At 54.2% G+C, this 23,406-nt stretch overlaps 1 protein-coding gene across 1 annotated transcript in view; it reads left to right on the plus strand.

Moving 5' to 3' along the window:
* The window catches only part of CUNH14orf132 (chromosome unknown C14orf132 homolog), a 124,725-nt gene extending 102,306 nt beyond the window's left edge, over positions 1–22,419 (plus strand). Inside the window, exon 3 of the mRNA XM_039884356.1 lies at positions 15,794–22,419. Coding sequence (XP_039740290.1) covers positions 15,794–16,018 — 225 coding nt within the window. The 3' untranslated portion in view covers positions 16,019–22,419. The remainder of the gene's footprint in view (positions 1–15,793) is intronic.
* Positions 22,420–23,406: the final 987 nt, after the last annotated feature.

Below are 23,406 nucleotides of genomic sequence, written 5' to 3' on the forward strand. Positions count from 1 at the left end.
AGATCTGGGCTTGCAGCTCAGCTTGGCCACTCCTGAGCAAACTACGAGTCTCTGGTTCTCAGTTTCCATGGCCTGGAGAAGGTATAATTCCTACCTTCCAGAAGCGTCATGAGGGATTCAGTCCGTGAAGCATCCTCTCTGGGCCTGGTGGGGAGAACAAAACAGAACCTGTAGCCGCCATGGCGTGGAGCCCATACGTCCCGCACTTGATTCTCCCCCTCTGTCTTTATGTCCCTGCCTGACCTGGTCCTTGGGTTCTTGTCACATGAGTCAGAATCGCCATCTTGACCCAAGCCTGCCAGCTTATTTAAAATTATGCATCTTTTAAAAACACTCCTGGGGCGGGGGTGGGGATTAATAGTCTAAGTTTGGGCTGGACACCCCTTCAAGGACTCCGATCCCTCACCTGTTCTGAACAGGTTTTAATCGAAGTTAACATTATGTTTTTCCGCACACAGCCGGCCGCCCAGCCACGTTGCCGAGGTTTGTGTGGGGTGTTGCACGGGCTTCTGCGCGTCTGACCTGGCGAGCAGAGAGCTCGCTTTCCTCCCCCTCACGGAGCGACGGCTCTCACGTTTTCGGCTGAAGGAGATGTCGAAAGGGAGGCACTTGTACCCTGTTGAACAGGGACTGTAACAGGAAAAAGTCAAAATCAGCAAATAGAGGCTCAAAAATGACTTAATACCTTGAAACAACAATATTCTGAAAAAACCAATGAATCTCACATTGATATAATTTTTATCGAGTTTTTTTCCGCCGTAGAATTCATTTTCATTTTCATGCCGGCTCTCAATAAATTTCTGCACGAGGCTCTCAAGTGTGGAGCCACGCAAATAGCGGCAGCGTTAGTGGCTTTCATGGAACGAGGTAACCGAATTAACTCGTATTTACATTTCTTCATGCATAAGTAGGATTTCTCTTTCTTGTCACTTATTTTTGGTGTGGAAGTTGAGGTCGCTCCAGAGCGTCTCTTCTGGGGGAGAAAGAAAGGGACTAGCATCCACTGTTCTGTTCCTCGGCTAACTCGCCCTGGGCATGGGCGAGTTAGATTACACATCTGCTGCAAGATGCAACATGTTCATCACATTGGGTTACAGTACATGTGTGTGTGTGTCTTTTATTTCTACATGAAATTTGAAAACGAGAAAAAAAAGTCAGACACACGTTGGATCAGACAGGATGGACGCAAGTCCAGGAGCCAAAAAGACCGGCCTTCACAGAATGGCGCGTTCTGGCCAGCCCTGCCTGCACCTCTGGGAGGCCGCCGGAGGGCAGAGAGCAGCTGGAGGGTCATTCATGTCCTGTACCGGTGGCCAGAGGGCGCCCTGGGGGCTCCAACCCCACGGTCGCAGCTCTGCCATGTGCCTGAGCAGGTCATAACTTTGGAGTCGGTTTACAGATCTGAGACCAGGCTCAGTTACACCTGCCACACCGGTTCATTCTGGACGGCGGCTGTGCCGACGTGTGCAGCTGGCCTTGAACATATAGCGGTAGTAATAGTGACCTGACCTGACATTTACTGGGCACTTGCTAAGTGCCCAGTGCTCCTCGAAGCGCTTCACGCGTGTGAGTCTTTCACAAGGACCTGGTGCAGGAAGTGCTCTTGTCGTTCCCGGTCTACAGGTTAGGAATCTGAGGCCAAAGGTCATGGCACTCGCCCAAGTCATGCGACGACGGAGTGGCAGAGGGGGGTTGAAGGCGGGGGTTGGGCATCTTTGCTGCCAACCGCCGTGCTGAGCTCGCCGCTCGCTCGGTCAGCAGCGTAGCTCGCAGGATGTTCTCTACCCAGGACAGCCCCTGCTGCAGGGACCCTGGTGGGTGGCCTGTTTCTTGACACGGAAACATCCGTCCCCAAGTTCCCGGGCCACTGCTGCGGCCCTTGGCCGAGTCCCTTCTCCCTCCTGGACCGTGGGGTGCCTCTCACCTGGTGGATTGTCTCTGGTTACCCCTACCAGGTGACTGTCTCCTACGGTGACTCTTCGGTGGCTCCCCCGCCTGAGGGAAAAGTCTCACTCCTTGGGCTGACCTCCAGTCCCCATGAGCAGACTCAGGTGTCCTGTCTCGGCCCAGGCCGCACAAGCACCTTCCTGGTCTCCACTCCAGCCAGGCTGAGCCACGCGCAGCTCCTGATGGTCCGCCCGAGCTCTCCGTGCTTTGTGTCCCGAATGCTCCCTCCCCTCCTTCAAGGCCAGGTTCAGAGCCCCCTGTCCCATGAAGCCAGGTGCCCTGGACCCTACGCGCTAAGGAGGTGCTCTTTTTCTGTAGCATTCTCGTGGCTCTTCTCACTTCCCGCCCCCCAGGTGGTCATCTGTGCAGATGACACGCGGGGCCCTAGCTGGCCCGGACCCGGCCATTCTTCCTCATGCAGAACACGGGGCTGGGACAAAGTCATCCTGCGTAGAAGATGAAGGCGGTCGGGACTGGGGGGGCTGCCACGTGCGGCGGGACCTCGGCAAGTCCTCCGGCCTCGCTCCTCAGAGCCGGTCTCCTCAGCCGTTCAGTCGGAATGTGGTGGCCCTGTTGACGAGGAACGCTGAGCCGGCTGAGCCAGTGGTGATGTGCCTTGCGGGGTGCAGAACCCCCAGTGTTCTGCACGTGTATCGGGCCAGTGGATAAGCAGCATGTTGCGTTTCTTTGAGCAGATGGCTTGCATCCCGCCGCCCCCCCTCGCTCACTAGGGGCTGGCAGTGCAGGGCTTGCCCGCAGGGGAGGGCCCTTTCTCCCTCTGTCTTCCTCATTCACTCGCGTTTTTCCTCAGCCAGGGGCCTCTGCCCTCCCAGCCGCACCCAACCTCAGGGATTCTGCCCACCAAACACGTGTCTGCCTGACGAGGCGTAAGCCCTGCATCCGTCCCACCAAACGTCGGAGGATCCAAGATGCCGTCTGTGGAGGGGGTGGGCCAAGTGTTCCCCGATCCCAAGACGCACTCCAGCCCGTCTCCCCCGCTCACTGCATAGTTGTTACGCTCTTCAGTTGGAAGGAGACTGTTGAGCTCCTAAGTACACCGTTTGCAAAGGTTCTTTCCAGAGGATGTACCGTCTTAAAGTAAGGGAAACAAACACACTGCCACCAGCAACTACTACTAATTATAATAATAATAATACTAGTAACTAAGAAATATGGCAGCTTATTAAATTACTGTCCACCTGGTGCCACGACCTGTGCCGGGTGTTGAGCTCAGGTCTTTACATCTGTCAGCTCCTAAAGTCCTCATAGCACTCCAGTGAGGGAGGTGTCCTCAGCCCCATTTTACAGAGGAGAGAAATAAAGCTCAGAGAGGGTGAGGGACTGGCCTACGGCCACACAGCTCCGTGGTAGCCTAATCGGACATGGAATACAGGTGGCCCGGCTCTTCATCCTGCACTTCCTCTCTGTTGGAATAGTTGGGGTTTGGTGTTGCATGTTGCCATTGGGCTTGTGTGTTGTCGCCCCACATAAATTTAATCGAAGAGCTGCTTGCTCTTGTATACGTGTTTGACAAATAGCGACCACAGCCACCAGGAGGGCCCAGTGCAATTGCTAGGGCTGGCTGGGTTCAGTAAGAGATATGATTGTGCATGCGTGCGTGTGTGTGTGTGTGTGTGTGTGTGTGTGTGTGTGTAACTTACTGTATTTTCTTTTCAGTGAAACTCATTAGTCATTGTATAACCAGTATGTGATAGATGATGCCTTTGGATGAGCAAGATTTAAAGAAAGAAACACTTCAGCACAATTCCACAGCTTTCTCACTAATCCTCAGTGGGACAATTATTCTAATGCTTTGTCTTCTATCTCAGTAACTGTATGCATCCCTCCTTAATGAGTTATCTAACTCCCTGAAGATAAATCCTCCATCCAGCCGGCCTGGCCCTTCGGCAGGGTTGGAAGTCAGCAGCCCTGCCAGGCAGCTGTCTTATCTGCTCACTGTTCTCCAGCAAGGCGCTCCACTCGCTGAGGGCCTGCTGCGCACACACATCATCTCTCAACCGCCCCACGGCCTGGCAGTCAGGCTGTCGTCCTCCAGGTCAGGTGAGGAAATGGGCTTGGGGCGAGGTCACGTGCCTGTGGTTGCACCATCTGTGGGGACAGGGTCTGAATTTGTACCCCGGCCTGAGACTTCCTTCTCTTCACATCAACCATGTGACGAGCACCACAGTCTCTGATCCCAGTTAATCAGGAAAGAGAGCAAGCCAAAAAGAACAGCGGATGTTTGGATCACCCCTTTGTTTCTCGTCTCTTCTTTCTTCCCTGCCTGTTGCTGAAGATGACACCGAGATGACTTGTGCGTCTTTACATCATTTGAGACCCCGGGACTGTGTTTTCCATCGGAAGGGAGACCTTTTCAGCTTCGTCTTAGAGGAAATCGCTCCTCTCCAGCTCCCTCCAGCCCCTCATAAGGATCGGGGTCCCTCAACGCTCCTCCTCCGAGTGGCCCCCCTTGCCAGACCCCTCAAGGAACAGGCCCAGATCCCCTTTCCAAACTTTTCAGCTGATCAGGTGTTTTTCAGCAGAGGGCTGAAGTGCGTTCTTGGCCCCTGGGCCGTCAAGTGCATCCTTCCTGGGTGTTTCGGGCCTCATTAGCCCTCCGAGGGCCCTAATTACTCTTGGGAAGAATACAGCATGGCTCGGAGGGAGTTTCTCTCCCACAGGCTGGTTTCCTGTGAAGCATAATACAGACTCGATTCCATCCAAACAAGCCAATGAGCATTTATCGAGTACCAGCTGTGTGCAGAACACTCAGGATTGAAGACGACAGCTCGGGTCCTCGCTGCCCTGAATCACAAAACAAGAGGGTGCCAGTACGTGGTGAAACCACGACCTGCATCGCAGAAAAAGAAAAATCTTTTCATCCGATGCTCACAAGATCTCCGGGAGGTGGATGAGGCACGGATCACCACACCTGTCTGAAAGTTTGGTTCACGGAGGCCAGAGAGGGTATAAGCAGCTACCGATTCGCAGCTGTAGGACAAGGTCTCAGCTGTCCTTGCCCCTGGCCGAGCCCCTGATGGTGGATGGCTGTGCTCAGGGACAAAGGGCGGAGAAGAGGTAGTAGCCCTCTCTCTGGATGTGGCAGCTTAAATAGAATCAAGGTTCTTCTTAAAAATCCTCCCGACCCGGGGGGCAGGACTATGAGGTAGGTCTCTCTGAAAAATAACGGAAGTCACGACCCGGTCTTTATTTTCTTTGCTGGCACTTTGCCTTCTCCATCCTGGGAGTCTGTTCAGGCCAACTCTGAGCAGCCTCGTTCTCTGGCCAGGAGTTTGCAAGTATGTGCTGCCGGCCTCCTTTCTCGAACCTCTCCCTGCTTTCTTCACAGCACACTGGGCTCTCTCCCTCTCATGCACAGGCAGGGGGCTTTGACATGGCTCTGGACACGGACGGGGGAGAAGGGTCTTTCTCTGGCGTGCAGACATACCTGAGCGGGCTTGCCTCGGCAGTCACCAGTTTTCCGAGACGGTACCCAGCACAGCCAGTGAAGGATGGCGAGAGATTTCTGCTAACCAGGTGTGGACTCATAATAACAACCCCCTTCTCTACCTGGCAGGCTTCCTCCTGGGGGACCCTTCCCAAGGGGCACCTCCTCGTCAAAGCCTTCCAGAAACTTCCTAGGACATTAGTCCTGCCCGCCGTGTCTGTCCCTTCTTCCTGCTCACACCCTGTCCCCATGGAAGAGCGAGGAGCGCAGCTTCATTGGTGGGAGAGAGGAGACAGGCATTCTAAAAACGTTCCCTCGGACATCCAGGGGAGAGTCTGGCCCAGCATGTCGTAGCTACTTGTTTAGCCAATGAACGAGCAAACAAATGAACCAACGAATTTCCCACCCATCACCCCTAAGGCCCTGGGACTATTTTCTAGTCGGTGAAAGAGAATTTCGTACGATGAGGAGGATGTGGGCTCACACGAGACTCCCACTTGGTTCCACTGCGCTAGTGAATCACTCCAAAGAGGCCATTGAATTAATTGGGGCAGAATAGGTACTAATTTATGACAACACATCGTTTGATCTTTGCTCAGCTGTTGATGTGCAGCAAAGGTGGCCCGAGGGTCCCGTAGCTGAACCAACAGAGACACTGCAACCCCTCCGCCCGCAGGGAGCCACGGCCACATGCACCCGGGGAGGGTGGCAGCACCCCCAGCCGGTCTTGGCTGTTTTTCCTTTAGGGGTTCAGCCAGCCTCCTCTGAAAACCAGTGTGGCCCCTGAGTTCTCACTGTGGACCATGGCTGCACTGTGGACAGTCCTGGGAGCTCTGTCCCGCCCCCAGGCAGTGATCGTCCATAGTGGATAATCCAAGATGCTGTGCTCCTACCAGAAGGCGTTTTCTCCCACCGTACTGTGCTGAGTTTCTGTGGCAATGAGTTTCAAAAGTGGTGAATTTGCCTTTTCCTCTTAATTCTATAATGTTCTCAGCCTTTTCAAAAATATCCTTATTTTTCTGGGTCCTGTGTGGGTCTAGACACATTAGGCCAAAGAGCATAGAACCACCTCATCCACCGTGTGTGTGTGTGTGTGTGTATGTGTGTGCGTGCGCGTGATGCACAGCAAGTAATTGAGCAAACTTTTTTTTTAATAAAAATGTTTTTAGTGTCTACTCTGAGTAGATGTGCTAGGCACTAGGGATGCAAAGAGATGTTAGATTCAGCTTGTGTCCTTAAAGAGATCACAGTCTCTAAGAAAGGTAAATAAGTGCACAGCTAAGTATACCACGTAATATAATGTAACATAACAGAATATGTTGTAATGTTAGTTCACTGTAACATATTGTACTATAATGTAACGTAACTAACAACACACTGTAATGTTGAGTAAACAGCTAGTGATAATGTAACATAATATAAAGTAATGTAGTCTATTATACAATAATACAATAAACGTAGCAGAATATAATGTCACGTAATAAATATTTCGTCAGTTGTGGGAACAAATTAGTTTAGGGCCCCGTTGGAGAGAGCCATTAATTTGCCTAGAGTGACAACAAGGGCAACCCTGGATTTTGATTCCCGATCAGTGATTTATGAGCTGTGCAAGCTCAGGGAAAGGACTTCCCCTCTTTGAGCCCCCAGTCACCCACCTGAGGCCGGGCTGGTGTGCAGATGAGGCACCACCGCGAAGTCACGCTGGCCAGTCCGGAGCGGCTCTTCCTCGGGAGTTATTGCTCATCCCCGCTGGGCCCACTCAGCAGGGGGCGTGAACGTAGTCGGGGGACCCGCAGTCTGGGGACCCGCAGTCCGGGGACCCGCAGTCAGCGGAGGTGCAGGTGAGCATGCGGCGAAGCCAGCAGCGTGAGCAGCGAGGTGGCCGTGTGGAAACGCCTGGCTCGTCCCGTTCAGGGAGAGGTAAGAAGGCCAGTGTGGTCGGTGCGGGGGATCAGATGTGACCCATCACCGTCCCTAAGCGCTGAGCCGTGACCCTGGGAGAGACGCTACTGACCAAGACTGATGTCACAGTGTTTCAGTGCTACTGAGAGTAGCGCCAAAATCAACATAGACGTTGCTCGAAAAGTTCTCAACGCCAGTCCCGATGGCACTGTGGCCTGTCGCATTTGGGGTGCCGCAGGCGCGACCTCTGCCTTCCCTCTGAGGGAAGCCGCGTCTCCCTTCGCCCCACACAGCGTTGGCACACGGAGATGTCCACTTCCGGAGGTCGCAGAGGTGATTGTGGGGTTTCCTCTCTCAGACAAGTGTGAGCGTGGTCCCCACCTCATGGGGTGGTAAACATTAGCCAAAAAGAGTGGCAAGTATTGCTATGAGGCAGCAAATATTGGAAGAAAAACACAGGAAGGGGGGTGGCTGTGTGTATGTTGTCAAGTTTGATAAAAGAACAGAACTGCTTTTTTCTATGGCCTCTTTCGAAAAATAGCCAAGTTTGGAGGCCAGTTCTCTGCAAGACATCGCTCCACAGTGTGCCAGGGCGGATGACGGAACGAGAAGGCCTGCGGGACTCAGGATGCGGAAGCCTGGACGCCATCCTCAGACGTGCGACACTCAGATGGGGCCGGGGACGCTCACTGCAAACCAGCTGGCGCTGACTCCAGCCGTCGGCATCGACATTTACAGAAGGAGGCAGAGCCCACCCGCCGACACCGCTTCTGCCTCCGTCGGAACCAGCACGTGGTGGGGTCCGGGGCATCGCCGGGCAGAACACGGCGTTCGCAGCAGAAGCTTCCGTGGGAAGCGTCTGTCTGTCGGCGCCTTGTCACCTTTAACGCGTTCCGTGTTCCAGGCGCCCAGCCCTGGGCTACCGCGGAGACTGCCGATGGCGTCGTAGTGATCCCGGAGTACTGCAGCGTAGCCCATGACACTGAAGCAGCTGGGACTCAGGCTCCGGGACTCTGGAGGTGTTTAACCTGTCGAAGTCTCGGTTTTGCCGTCTGTAAAACCGCCTCCCTCCGAGACACCTTCGCTCATCAGGGCGGGCACAGGGTGGGCACGGAGCAGGCGACAGGAGAGAGAGGCACGTCGTGGAGCCGGGGCGGTGGGACGGCTTGCGAAGGCGTCACCCTCTTCTGCTGGCCCCAGAGGCCCAGGACTCGAGCCTGACATCTGCCCATGGCCTTCCTCAATCACTCATGACCTGGAGTCGAAGAGCAACTGATGACCCCGAGCCGGACTCCATGAAATGCCGCGTTTCCCTCAGATCTTAGAGGACTCAGACGTGTGTCATTTTCACAGAGGGTGGCTCCGGCTTTATTTTGGGGTCTCTTCTTCCCGGCATGAGCCATGCCAAGCTTTATTTTTACAACTTGTAAATTTCCATAGTGCCCTTGGCATAAACCGCTCGTTAAGGAGACGTCATCAAGCCTGTGCTTGTTAGCATTTCTTCCAGCACTTTCCAAAGGTCTCAGGGGAGGAAGTAAGAGAGCATGGTACCGTCCTGCTTCCGATTAATACTGCACGCCCGAAGGCCCGCTCTTGGAAAGGGACTTCCCTCGTGTGCTCAGACAGGCGGACTTGCCGATGTGTCACTCGGACCTCGACGCCTGCAGCCAGAGCTGGGCCCTTTGGCCAAAGGTGGCTTTCTGTTGCGGAGATACCAGGATTGACCTCCGTGCCTTACCTCTGCTGCTTACTTCTTAGGCGCCCAGACTCCTCCCTACTATCTTCACCCAGCTGTTTACGTTGGGTGTCCTCTCTGCTCCTTCTGAGGCTCTGTCCGGTCTCCCCCTGGGGACTCCTTGGAGGATAAAATGCAAAGCGGGTTTGTAGACATGCAAGGCCTCAAACGAGGAGTCACTTAAGGCACGTCGCCTACAGACCCAGATTCTGAATTTGGACTGGTGTGTCGGTCGCAAAGTTTCATTCACCTGTGCATGGGAATTCTCTTGTGCGTACATATTCTTTCACACGCACACACACTCATTCACACACACGCACACTCACAGCACTTCTGATTGCCCTCTGCCACCTGAGGAACTGGCCTCGGACAAACTCCCGAATCCTTTCCAGAGGCAGTTTCTGGGCCCACTTTTGTGGAGGCGTTAGTAAAAGCGACCCTCCCCACGTCCTCAGCAGTTCTGAAGACCCACACTGCAGGTGCGCCCGGAGGCGGCTGCACCCTGCACCCCACTCTGGCCTCTGCCCTTAGGGCGCCCTGCATGGCCTCTGCCTGTGCACGCTCGGGGCCTGCGGGGTCCCTGCCCCCCGCACGTGTGGGTTACTGCCTGCCACGTCGCCCACTTTGCAAGGACGGCTCTGCCATGTTCTGACAGGGGACGTGACGGCTCAACGCGGTGTGAGTCGTCTGAGTAGAAGCTCCGTCTCAAGGTCGTTTGAGTCAAATTCAAGATTCCTGCGCAAGCCTCGCCTTTCCCTCTGTCTTGAAGGATGACTTTTGAAGTGTCACGAACACACAGGGAGGTGTGCCGCTCGATGCAGGTCGTCCAGGTGTGCCGGTGTACGCAGAACCCAGATCAGAACACGGCCAGGCCCACGGCCCGAAACCACCCCCCCCACCCGCCCCGGGCCTCTTCCCAGATCTTCCCCACCCCCAGGAGCAACTGTAGCCCGAATCTGACATCAGATATTAATTTTGTCTGTGTTTGACCTTTATAATAATCAGCATTTCTCACCCTACACACTTGAGATGTGGGGCTGGGTAATTCTGTGTCGTCAGGGGCTGTCCTGTGCACTGTGGGGGGCAGAGAAGCACCCTGGCCACCACCCACAATTTTCTAAAAAGTCAATTGATCGTATTTATGTGAATCTGTTTCTGTGCCCTCTGTTCCATTTCATTCATCTGTGTGTCTGGTTTTTTTTTGTTTTTTGTTTTTGTTTTTTTTTTGCCAACACTACGCTGTTTTGATAACTCTAGCTTTATAGTAAATTTTGAAATACAGTACCTTGAGTTTATCAACTTTGTTTTTCTTTATCAAAAGTGTTTCGGCTAGACTTAGTACTATGTTTTTGCTGTGCATGTTAGAATCAGCCCGCCTATGTCTACAAAAATACCTGCTAGGATTTTTATTGGGATCACATTGAATCTAGACACCAATTAGGGGAGAATTCACACCTTAACAATATTGAATCTTCCAGTTCTTGACCACAGTATTTCTCACTTATTTAAATATTCTTTGATTTATTTCATCAACATTGTGTTGCTTTTAGCATTCAGATCATGCACATATTTTGTTCGATTTATACTGCCTTCTATTTTTTTGGTGCTCTTGTAATTAAGATTTTTAAAACATTTTAATTGTCTATTGCTCGAATGTAGAAATACAACTGATTTTTAAAAAATATTTTAAGTAGAATGCTGGCTGTAGGCCTCTCGTTTGTCGTTTTCGTAGACATTCTTTATCAGATGTAAGGAGTTCTCTTCCGTTTCTAATTTGCTAAGAGTTTTTATCGCGAATGGATATGTGGTTGTCAGATGCTTTTTCGGCATCTATTATTATGATTATGTCTTTTTCCTTCTTACGCCTTTGCGTGTAGTGAATTAACTCGATGTTTGAATGTCGAGCCAGCCTCGCATTGTCTTTTTTACATATTGCTGGATTGTTTGCTGGTATCTGAGTCTGCTTTTGGTCCACGTGTAATTAGGGCACTGACCTGCCGTGATTTCGGCAGCGGGGTCATGCTGGCCTCGTTCACGCGGTGTGGGACGCGCTCCACACAACGAGTTGCAAAGTGTCCTCTCCTCTTCCGGAAGAGATTGTGTGGAGTCGACATTATCCTTCCTTACATTGGCAGAATTTGCCAATGAAACCAAGGTCAAGCCTCGGTAATGCTGCCTGGGTCCATGCTGCACATCCGTCTCTCAGGGGTGGGTCTGGGCTTGGTAGTTCCATTCTCAGAGGCTTTATTATTACGCATCTCTGGGTCGCTTCTGTGTAGGCACAGCTGGGCGCGAGCCCAGAATGTGTGTAGGTTCTTAGACAGCATGGCGGATCCCCTTCACGAGCTGTCCCCCCACCCCGGGACACTCTTGGCTCCCAAGGGCCTTCTTGGCTGACCCTGTGGCTGGAAATTCAGCGTTTCCGTCAACTTGATCCTCCAGTGCTGCCGAATGCCCGCCGGGCAAAGCAAGAGAGAAGAGGAAAAGAAAAAGCAGAAGACGCTCTCACTCACACTCCCCTGACCACGGGGCCCTTTGCGCAGCTCCTCAGTCCCTGAGTCCCGAGAGGAGGGTTTCCTCTTGCATTTTAGGTCCCCGTGTCCCTCCACCACCATCACTGCTGTAGAAATGCAGCCCAGCAACTGAGGCTGGCCCCGGGGTGGGGCCAGGGAGAGAAAAGAGAAACGAGAAAGAAATGGGGTGCTCCCTCCAAAGTCTTCAGCTCCAGGAACCCCTCTTCTCGATCCTCTGCCTAGAAAGAGGGGGTTCCTCCTGGGGCTTGCGCTGCGGGAGCTGGGCGATGAGAAGGCAGGACCGCAGTGAGCTGGCCGGGCCCTCTGCCCCCCGGGTTCCTCCCGCCTGCCACCCACCTGCTCCCGCCTGCCTTGCAGGTTCTCAGGAGCTCGATGTGTGTATCGTCATAGCTCCTAGTTGTGCCCTGTGATGGGCTTACTCGGTCTTAGCGGCACAAGAAGACTTGTCATTGTATTTTAACTTTTGTATAAGGATCCCGTGGGTCTGGGGCTGGAATCCTGTTTGGAAGGGAAGCCCCGTTCCAGCAAGAACGCCCGGTCCAGGAGGCGCGGTGGGCCTGGAGCCAGGAGTGCCGTCCCTGGGGGGCATCTTCTGCCCGTTAACGGGGCTCCCCCCACCACCTCGCCCCGGATCAGGGGCCCGTGGCCTCAGCAGTGTGCTGCCCGATCCCCACAGGGCCTCCTGGGATCTGTGCTGATGAGTAAGATTCCACACGCGGGAAGGGAAAGCTCGGGGCCGCCTCCTCTCCCTGACACCCCCGCCCTGACGGGTCTTCTGCCCCCACCTCCAGAAGGCACTGTCAGGGCGTCTCCGTTTACCTTGCACTGGGTTTTCCATTCCTTTTCACTTGCTCCAAAAGGAATTCATTGAAAATTAACCAGATCCAAAAGTGAAAAATGGAGAAAAGCCAAAGAGCTCCACTAGCCTGAGGCTTGAGAGGGCGGCGGGCGGGGGTCCCTGCCCTGGGCGCCCAGGGCCCGCCCTGCGTGACAGTCAGGATGGCACTCAAAATTACTCTCGCAAGCATCGGGGTTTACAGCAGGACGCTACGTGTTTCAGGCCCACGAGCGCGTGTTTGAGTCTGTATTCCTTCGGAATGTTGAGCCCTTCAAGGTCAGAGGTCACGGGGTACCCTTGGCATCCCTAGTATCTATCCTCCCTCCTGGTGCAGAGCTGCCCTTCCGTGTTTGTAGAACGAATAACAAATAGCTGGATGGTCCCCCACGTCTCTCCAGCCTTTATATTTGGGCCACGGAGACCCTGCGAGAATTTCGTGATGAAAGGAATTATCAGCTAGTGTTTGTAGGCTGACCGGAGGTGGCCCTGGAATTTTCCAGTGAACTAGGTCACCGAGAGAGCCTGGGCCACAGATGGCATGCTCTGAAGAGATAAAACTGAGGGCGTGGTCCTTTGCACAAATTCTGAAATTGCAGCTGTTTCTCAGATTGGCCATGTGTAGAGTTGCTGGATTTAGCAAATAAAAATACAGGATGCCCACTTAAACTTGAATGTCAGACACATCTGTTACTGTAAGGGTAATTTTTTTATTATAATTATGTTCAATGCGAGGCTCAGAGAGGGAGGCAGGACTCCGGGGGGCGGGGGGCCAGAACCCCCATCTCCTGGCCCCAGGGAGGCAGGGGGAAAATATGAATGCTTTTACTCCAGTACAAATTTACCTTTAAAACCCACAGCCCGCAGCCAGGCTGCTGCAGTGCCAGGGCCTGTGGATGGCCTTCTAAGGAAGGCGGGTCTGGGGGACCAGAGCACGGCCAGCGCCCCCTTCACAGAGCGTCCATCGGCAGAAGTCCGTTGTCCCTCCCCTCCTTCCCCTGAAGGCTGGCTTTGTGCGGGGACGTGGCCGAGCCGGTCCGGGTACCATGCTTGGCAGATGTCCCTTTGAAAGCGTTTTCTGTTCCTTTCTTGGGAGAGGCCCAGCGTAGAGAAGATTTATGTCACCTCTGTCTCCTCAGCAGGGACAGACGGGGACCAGGAAGGCTCCCCTCTCCTCCGAGCATTTCTGCTATGGGGGGAAGGGGAAGTACAGTGAGGTCCCCAGAGATCGGTGTCCCCGTGTCCACCACAGCCCATGCCCTCCTAAACCCCTCTATGAGGTGACCCCAACACTGAGGGACAGGACCTGTGGGCTGGGGCACCATCCTGGCTTCCGACAGCAGCTGGTCCCACAGTAATGATGGTAACTTACGCATTCCTTTGTTCAAAGCATCGCTGTTAAGGTGATACAGTTTAAAAGTACCAAAAAGTAACGAACACCCGTAGGCCCACTGACCAGGATAGATCATTTAAGCAATATTTCATCATGTTCGCTCATGTTTTCTCGTTATAAAATATTACAGGCAATATCGGTCTCCTTTGTCCTTACATCCCTTTTTCTCAGAGGCACCTGCTACTGTGAACCTGGCTTATATATTCGCAATCCATGTTTATACTTTTACTTCCATGCGTGTGGATCCATGCATAATATGTAGTATCATTCTGTAGGCATGTTTTTAATTTCAGGAACTGTATCTGGGTTTATTTTGTGACTTGTTCCCCCTTCCCTGCCCCCAGAAACCATTTGTCCCGTAGTGTGAGAGCCTTCCGGCAGCTCCTGTCCATAAGGCAGTTAGTTTATGTTAATTTGCCCATTTTTAAATGGGAAACCTGAGCCCCAGAGAGGCTAAGGAACCGCCCCAGATCGTACATCAAGGACACGTTAGCTCTGGGGCCAAATCTCGTCGTGCCCTCAGGACTCCTGGCTGATGGTCCTCGAATTCATTCTTTTGAGTGTCTGTGCTGTTCGAGGCACTGGGGACACTGTGGGAAATAGAGTGGAGGTCTCTGCCTTCCCGGAAGTCATGGTCAGGAAACATAGCCTTTATAGATAACACTGACCTTGAACATTGGCCATAGGTCCATTATGTCCTGGTGTCCCCCTCTTCAACAAGCCGACGAGTATTTTTCTGAGCTTGACGTGATCGAGGCCCCCACGCCACACCACTGCAACTGTCAGTGTCTAACTCAGCAAGAGGAAACTTGTTTTCTTGTTCTGCCTCCGCGGGCCACACTCTTCTCTGCATGATGGCCCTTCCAGTGTCTGAAGTTAGGGGGCGTACCCCCACATCTCCTCTCCGCCAAGGATTCCATTCTCAGGGGACCAGTGACTGTACCTGCCCACTGCTGTGAGAAGAGCCACTTGCCACCCAGAGGACGTCTCCCAAACTGGCTTAGAAGTAGACAGAGGCTGGCCGGAGGGCCTTCCAGATGCTTCTCTCAGCATCTGTTTCCGAGGTGACCGCAGCCTCCGTTCTCATGACGGAATCAGGGCCGACCTTGGTGTTCGCTTTCCGTTCGTGCAGAAATGGGGGCTTTGGGAGTTAGAACCTCTCCACTGGGGAGTTCGTCCCTGTGCCCCGGGAGCTCTGAAATGTTTGTGTCCCTGGCACAGATGTTCTGTTTGGGAGTCTGCTCCCAAATAAAAATGCGCGTGCGAGCATGTACGCACACCCAGATGGATGCAGAAGGATGCTTATCAGTGCGTTATCTGTAACAGGAAAAATTGAAATTCCTAAATCTCCAGTTCTAGGGGAAATGGTCAAATTATGGTTCGTATTTATGATAGAATATTATGCAACAGTTAAAATGGTATTTTGATGGACTTTTTATACAGGAATATCAAATTCCATGTTTAAACTTGTTTCTCTCTCACACACACACACACTCAGAAAAAAAATTTCAAAAGAAAAACATTAAAGTGTTAACAGTGATTATGCCAAAGTGGTGGAATTAGGATTCTAATTTTTTCCCTTATCTTCTTTTATATTTTCTTCATGTTCTATGCTGAGCATATATTACTCTTAAAAATTAGAAGAAAATCAGAAGTGTTTTACGACCCATGCTGTCGCAGAGGGGGCTGGCGTCTAGAGAGGGAGGGTCCGTGAGCCCCGGGGAGTAGCCAGCTAGCTGTCGGATGCAATGCCAAGCTGCCCTGTGCCTTAATGCTTCCATCTGCAAGACGGGCATGAGGCTGTCTGCCTCCTGAGGCTGCTGTGCATACTAATTTTCGTAGATTCAAATATACACTGTCAGAGCCCGGTTCAGAGGCCCTCTGCATGTTAGTTTTGTCTTCGCGGGGGGTGGCTTGGCCAGGCAGAGGTCCCTCTGGACGGCGGTTCTTCCCAAGCCCCCGGGACTCCGGTTAATTCTCTCTCTGTCCTCCTTCCCAGCTGCCCATGATGGGAGGAGCCTTCATGGACTCACCCAATGAGGACTTCAGCACGGAGTACTCCCTCTTCAACTCCTCCCCCAACGTCCACGCGGCCTCCGGCGGCCAGGGCCAGCCCGAGGAGCCCCCGCGGTCCTCCAACGACGCAGTCTTGCTCTGGATAGCCATCATAGCGACGCTGGGGAACATCGTGGTGGTGGGGGTGGTGTACGCCTTCACCTTCTGAGGCTCCAGGACGCTCCCCCTGTGCAGGGCCCGCAGTGGGTGAGGCTTTGCGCGGGCCACCGTCGCTGTTGGCCTGTGGCTGTGCCCACGGTCCAGACCCAGGAGCTCCAGCCATGCACATGGCCTCTCCAGGGGCAGTGACCCTGCGTCTGGAACATCCCCACACAGCCCTAACTTAAATCTGCCGTGCTGTGGTTGAGCCGATCCAGAAAATATGGGAGCATGAGCTTCCGGCCCCTGGAGGCGGCAGGGCAAAGCCTTCAGGCATGAGTTGGGGAATTCTGGAAACTGTTTTCCAAGAACAAGAGACGGAGGGAACCAGCCAGCTCGATTCAAGATGCCCACGTGGCTGGACGGGCGGTCGCTGGCAGTAAATAATCACTTGTGTGTCTTGCTTCCATATAGACTTATCACACCTGGTGTGTTGGGTGTCGGGGCCAGAGCCCCCGCAGAATGTGAGTGCTCCCAGCCCAATCTCAGACCCTTGGAATGTTGGTGGTGATCGATTGAAGGGCCCTAGAAGATTTGACTTTAAAAAATGGCACCTTTGTCGCCAGACACCTCGGCGCCTGATGAGACCCAAAAGCATCAGAAAAGCCGAGAATGGGGGGATTACTGGTGACATGGTGAGATTTCTGGGGTGGTTTTTATCTGCCGGATGGACTTGCTCTTCTTTTTACAAAGAGAAGTTACCTTTAAAAGTTAGATCTGACAAGGCGTTTATTCTTCAGACTAAACAAGAAGATGCTCTTTGTTATCTGGAAAATCACAGAATTTTAGGGATCAATGAAGGCTCGTGTCCACCTAATCGTTTGATGGATGGGCGGGAGAGTGGTGAGGTCTGCCTCTGGTCACCGGGCACGCTAATGAAGGGGCCAGGTCAGAGGGGACGTTTGCTGACTCGGCTCAGGGCTCTCTCAGCCCGTTTCCAGCAGACACCGCCTCGTCAGCTGCCCTCGGGAGACGATGCAGAGTCCTGAACGGGCGCACGCACCTGCATTTAAACGCGGTTAGGCTACTGGGTGCTCTTGTGGGCCCGAGTGTGCTCGGCCCAAGTCAGTTTCCCTACGTTCTTAGAAGTCCGTGGCTGGGGGACCTGGCAAACGAGGGAGCCCCCACATGAAGGCCAGAGCGAGATGGGAAAGGGCTTGCTTCTCTACAGAACTTAGGAAGAGATCATTGCAGGTGGGGAGGCAGCCTCCCTGTGTGACGAGTCTGAGAGTGCAAAGGGTCTGTCCCCCTGGGAAACTTCCCTCGCCCCCCTCAGCTGTGGTTGAGAGACTCGAAAGACTGGTTAAGAAGCCCCTGTGCATGTTTGGGGACATTGGCAAAAAGGCTGAATTTGTCACTGTGGTCTCAGGAGAAATGAGTGTTCGCGACGACAGGCAAAGGGGCATCGTAATTGTCAGGCGGCAGCCGTGCGCCTCTGGGTGGTTGGCACTGAGCGGCCGTGATAACAGGATTTCCAGCCCGACATCCAGACAGCGCCGGCAGATGGCCGCCAGCTCTTATTGGTCACATCTGTCACCGCAGCCACGCATCATTCCTCAAGTGCTTCAGCTCAAGTGGAGGTCAGGAGCACAGAGGACCGGCGTGACGTTGCAGGCGGGGAGAAGGGACGGGGACGTGACGCCTTCTGGAACCACAGATGCGGTCCGCTCTCGAGGTTGGGCCGGCTCCTTAGCCATCGCGTGGCCGTCATCCCAGCACCCTCCTCCCCGTCCAGCCCCCCGCGTCTGCCGCATGAGCAAGGTCCGTCTGACACAGAGAGCCCAAGGAGGGAGGCCAGAGCCAGGGGGACAAGGCGATGCTCGGTGTCTTCGTGGGGCCACTCGGGCCACATCCTCTGATTCCTTAGCTTAGACCACACATCCCCAGGGCCGCCTGCAGCCCCGTAAGAGGCAGGTGGCAGCTCCCTGTTCTCAAATGGCCTGTGGAGACGGCAGTGCCCCGGGGCGAGGGTTCTGCGTGGCTGTGATGGGGGAGGGAGAAAGGATGGCTTCTCGCTCCGAGGACTCCAGCCTTCCAGGCCGCCTGAGGGGCCGGTGTTCACAGGCACTTCTGGGCACAGGGGTCTCCCCCAGGAATGTCAGTTAAAGTCACCCTTCAAGTCTTTTTTTTCACGTCAGGGCCATAGGAGGTCAGGAGCGGGACCATCTGGCCCAGGCTTGGCGTGCAGATCACAGTGGTTTGCTTGGGGTCATTCCATCTCGACTTCCTATGATTTCGTCATTGATTTTTTCCCCACCATTATTCAGATGACAATGAGGATAGATGTGTGTGTTCAATTTCCAGCCGGAGCGTTATGCTCTCTCCGTCCTGACTGAGCTGGGGTTCTGTCTTAGCTCTTAGGTGAAAGACAAAAAGAGATCTGACATCATCGGTTGGGTCTTAGGTCCAGGCTCCTTGCTAGATTCATGTGCACGTATTTGAACTTGACAGCATCGTTGTTCCAATACACAGATGAGAACCCGAAGCCCAGAGAGGTGGAGAAACATGCCCGAGGCTACACAGCATGAAAGTGATGAGCATGGACTCGAACCTGGACTGTCCAGCTCTACGGCCAGGCTCTTTCTGCAGTAGGATGCTGCTCAGTAGTTGGCACATGTAAGCCAGGCCCTGAGTCCGCGGAGCCCGTTTCCCAAAGTCCCCAGTCATCGTGTGGCCCCCTCTGGCTCCCACAGGTAGAAGTCTCTGGCTCTTCTTGGAATGGGGCACCCCCGTCCCCTTGCCTGACGCCCTCTTTCTGCCCAGGCTTTAGGGCGGGGGTCCCCGTCACCTGCCTGCCCCTTTAAAGCTGAGCACAAGTCCTTTTGTGTGGCCAGGGAAGTGCCCAGAGACCAGCTGTTTCAGGACACATGCAGAGAGGGGTCCCACAGAGGACCCAAGGACTGAGGCTCGTGCGGCCAGAATGTTGAGAAGTGTTTATTCTTCCGCTGCTGTTTATTGGGCATCGCCCTCGTGCTGTGTGCTGTTTGTATCTCGTCCATGTTGCGAGTCGGGCTCAGGCCGTCTGCTGACCCCTGGGGCTCCCCCAAGCAGGGGGAACCATGTTCCTCTCTCCGACCCGCCAGCCTGGGGTTCCCATCTGGTTTCTGCTGGGTGAGGTGGCCCCAGAGCTTTGACTTGCGTCGGTGCCGAGAAGGATGGGCTGGCTTCTTCGGTAGCTGCTCCTCAGAGAAGGGATCTTACATTTGCTGGAATGTTCTGTGTGCTTGCCCCTCGATTTCCTTTTTACGTGCTGTAGGTGGCCCACACCTGCGTTTGTTTGCATGAGTGACCCTTCACTAAACAGAGCAGCACTTGCCTTATGAGGTCGTGAGTGCTGTCACGAGCTTTGGAGGACGCTGACCAGGTTCCTCCTCAGGGGGTTCCACTTCCTGTAGGGGCCTAGGTAAGATGGCCGCTCTGCTGGTTCCTGCTCTGTCATTGCTGTCCTTCCCCTTGTCCATGAGGTCAAGGTCAAGAGGCAAATGAGACTGTCTACTGTTGCCCAGAGGGAGATGATGATATCCCCTTTCGGGAGCCCCCGGGGTCCGAGAGAGAAGGAGGAGAGGGCAGGCTGGTGGCACTTGGCTGGAGAGGCAACAGGCCAAATTCCAGCCGGTTCTAAATGGAACGTTTGGACACCCGCCAGACGCTAGCATATGTTGGACTCCGTCCCCGGAGACAGAGAGCCCCTGCCATCTGCACCGCTGTCGATTCCTTCCGGAAAGGTGGACACTCTCTGTCAGGTGTGTGACCGTCCATCATTATTAGCAGTGACATTATTAGTAATGATTCTTCCGCTGCTGTTTATTGCGCACTGCGTTGGTATCTCGTTGGTATCTCGTTACTAAATCGGCCCTCGGGGCCAGGAGTGGGTGCAGGGAGGTGCACGTTTATTCTTGTCCGTTTTTCTCTTGAGAAGACCGAGCCCAGGCCGCGTGCCTGAGAACCCACGGCTGAGGGCCTGAGATCGGGATCCGGCTCCGCGGGTCGTGCGAGCTGGGTGGTCTCCCTGCTTCTCTCTGCGTCTCCACAAGGAGCCGCCTGGAACGGTGTGTCCCAGGACGGGCCTCTGAGGCTGGGTCCGTCTTGGTCCTGGAGACCGGCTTTTGAGCGTCATGCCGGAGAAGGCCGCGCGCTGGTGCACACGTGTTTATCAGCCTCGCGGCATGAAGAGGCCTTAGAGAGCGTCTGAGCAGGGCCTGTCGGGGAGGGCAGCCGGGCCACACGGTGAATCGGTGGAGACCTGACAAGGCTCTGACGCTCAGCCCAGGGCGCCGTCTCCCACGGTGCTGGGCGTTCGCCGGGGAGCGTGGGGCGGCCCTGGATGACCAGCCCCAGCCCCCGGACAGGCGCTGTCTTCTCTGACAGCTGTCACCCTGCCCCTTCACTGTGTCCGGCAAATGTCTTTTGTCCCCAATAAGTCCTAGGTGGGCTGGACCCCCAAGGAGCAGTGTCCAGAAGGCCAAAGGGAGCCACTGGAGCCTGAATGCTCCGTGCTCGCCCGGCCCCTCCTTCCCCCTCCTGCTCCACGGGCCCCTGACACTGGTCACTCAGTGAGAGGGACAGGGGAGAAGCTGGGCAAACTGAGCATCGAGAGCCCAGGGGACAGAGTGTATGATCCCCAAGCAGAAAAAACGGCCGCTCAGAGAAGCCAAGGTCACCAGAGTTCAAGGGTGACCAGGTGCTCCCAGCAGGCGCTTCTGCGGTTAGACCTTAAGCATTTCCTTTTTCGGGGGGGAGGGGAGGGCGTGGTGAAGGGGAAGAGTGGCAGAGTTTGGAAGACAAAATGATGCAAATCCTAGTGGCTGAAGAGAGGTCCTCCCAGAGTGAGTGTCTGGAGCACGATGGAATGGTCGGAAGTCCGTAAAATTGACACAGGTTTTGGAACTTAAGTCTGCGTTATTCTGAGTCGTGGTAAAAGTCGTAACTTGGGTAGTAAAAGCAGAGAAAGCCCTTGGAGACACCGGACAGGCGGTGCGGTAGCCAGGTGCACCGTGCATGGGGCAGACACGGGCCTGCCCGGACCCCTGCCTCTGCCGGGGTCCCCTCTCGTTCCTCACCGGGCCCCCCCACCTGTCGCTGACCCCGGCGTCTGCCTCCCACGTCTCTCTTCCCCAACACCATTATCAGAGAATCACCGAATTGACAGTTCGAAGCCTCGTCCCAACAACTCGGACGGTTCCGACCCGGCCCCGTAAGCTAGCAGGAAGGGGGCTTCCGGTCTTTGCACTTGAGGACACGGAGTCTGCGAGGGGTTTGGGAGGGTCGCCAGGTCCGGGGGTCAGCAGAGAATGGGGTCTACAGAGTTTCTGAACCACTGGGCTGGTGCTTCTCAACAGGGGAAAATTTTGTCCCCCAGGGGACCTTTGGCAATGTCTGGAGACAATTTTGGTTGTCACAGCCTGCACGGGAGAGAGGGTTCTTGTGGCATCTAGCGGACAGGAGCCAGCGATACAGCTGAACGGCCCCCGCGACAAAAAATTCTGTGGCCCCGAAACACCAACAGGGCCACGTCTGGGAAAGCCAGCACGAGGCCACGCTGCCTTGGATGCCACACCGCTGTTTCCCGAAGGTCCGCTTGTCCCCATTTGTGAGTTATTGAATAAATGAAGCTCTTCTGAGTAACAGCAGTGATCATGGATGATGCCTCAAGTTCAAGTTTCAGCAGAGGACGGGGATGTGGGCTGTAGCAAGACTTTTGCTTGGACGTTCCCGTGACTCTCCATTTCCACTGTCTTGGGCTTTTGTGGGGGGTCTCAGCCTGGATGGAGAAAAAACCCAATGGGGTGGGAGGGACAATGGGGCTGAACTTGTCCCATGCCCCCCACTCACCCAGTAACTGTGTGTCTCCGGGACCTTGAGTGACCTGGCCTCCAACAATGCCTGCTGGGGAGAAAGCGTGGAAGGCATGGGGGTGGGGGTGCTGATTAACCTTTGGGCAAATCTCCCCCTTCTCTCGTTTCTGATCCGTTCCCTGTGCCCCGTCCTAGCTCCCAGCAGCCGAAGGCTTCCTCACACTCTTTCTACTATTCAAAGTTTTAAGAAAACTTATTCTTGTAACTAACCACCCTCCAGATACCAGTTCTTCCGAGAGAATCGGAAATGTCCCTTTTCTGTGTTTTACTAACGTTTTCATAATCAACCTGTAAATGTAAGTCGTTTACTGAATAAAAAGGTATTTTAACTATTCTCTTTGCTACTCAAGGTCCCTGGTTTCACGATGACATCGCTGGCTTTTATTACAGTGGAAAAGCTGTTTCCTAATGGAGAGTTTCAGCGCGCTCTCTTCATTAGAAACATCTAACTTTGATGGATGTAAACATGTGGCTGTGAATTTGTGTCCCTTCGACTGTGAGTCCTGTTGCCGTCCTCATTTTTTATCATGACAATTAAAAGAAAAGAAAATGACAACTTCTAAGTGTTTTGTATCCTGCGCTTCATCCCCAGGAGACTCTTACCCACCTTTGCAAGGCTCGGCTCACTGTCGGCTCCATTCTGCTCCTCTCGAACCCCGACTCCAGGCAGGCGATCCCCTACCCCGTGCCCCGCCTGAGCCTCCCCTTCCTCACTCTTAAAGTAAATCCCATTTTCCCCACCCTCTGAGTTATCCGAGAGCAAAGTCTACCTTATTTATCTTTCGATCCTCTGCACCTAGCACGGCGCCCGGCTCGTAGTAAACACCAGCGGACGTTCAGGGAGTGAATGAACGAGGCCATATGCAATATCGGGCCTGGAAAGAACTGATCATTCAGACAACCACAGCTCTGCACTTATGTCCAGAATCCGGCCGAGTTGGTGGGGCGGCTGTGTTCCCCTCTCCTGGACAAGCTTGCCTGTCCCACTAGCTGTGCGGCCCTTGAGGGCAGAGGTCCCCTAAGGCTCACCCTTGTGTCACCTATAATGCCCAGCCCAGGCGTGACCCAGTGTCATACCTCCACGTGAGTGAGTAAATAAATGAACAAGGAAAATGGCCGCTTCAGGCATCACCTCCTCCCAGAGGTGACGGAGCCGAAAGGGGCAGGGGCAGGGGCAGGGGCAGCGAGAGGAGGAGGAGGAGAGGGGCAGGTTCCCATGATGGCGACAAGCCCCCTAGTGATCCTGGGAGCCTGGCCTGTTTGGGGAACTGCAAAGCCCACCCTCCCCGGGAATTTTCCACTGGGCCTCAGCAGGCCTCTAGGCTCCAAGGCCCCTAATTACTCAGATTCCTGCAGAGCGGGGCCTGACCACGGCAGCAGAAATGGCCTGGTGATTAATATTTATACAAGCCAAGCTGCTGGGGCCTTTTCTGCAAAAAACACAAATGACATTAAGTACCAGGTAACCAGCACTTGTGGGGAGGCTGCCCTCCCGCATTTGCAAAGCCCTTTCCGATCCAGCTTTGATCCTCAGAACAGATGC

The sequence above is a fragment of the Pteropus medius genome, unplaced genomic scaffold, assembly GCF_902729225.1.
Source record: "Pteropus medius unplaced genomic scaffold, Ma_sr-lr_union100, whole genome shotgun sequence".
NCBI classification, from domain to species: domain Eukaryota; kingdom Metazoa; phylum Chordata; class Mammalia; order Chiroptera; family Pteropodidae; genus Pteropus; species Pteropus medius.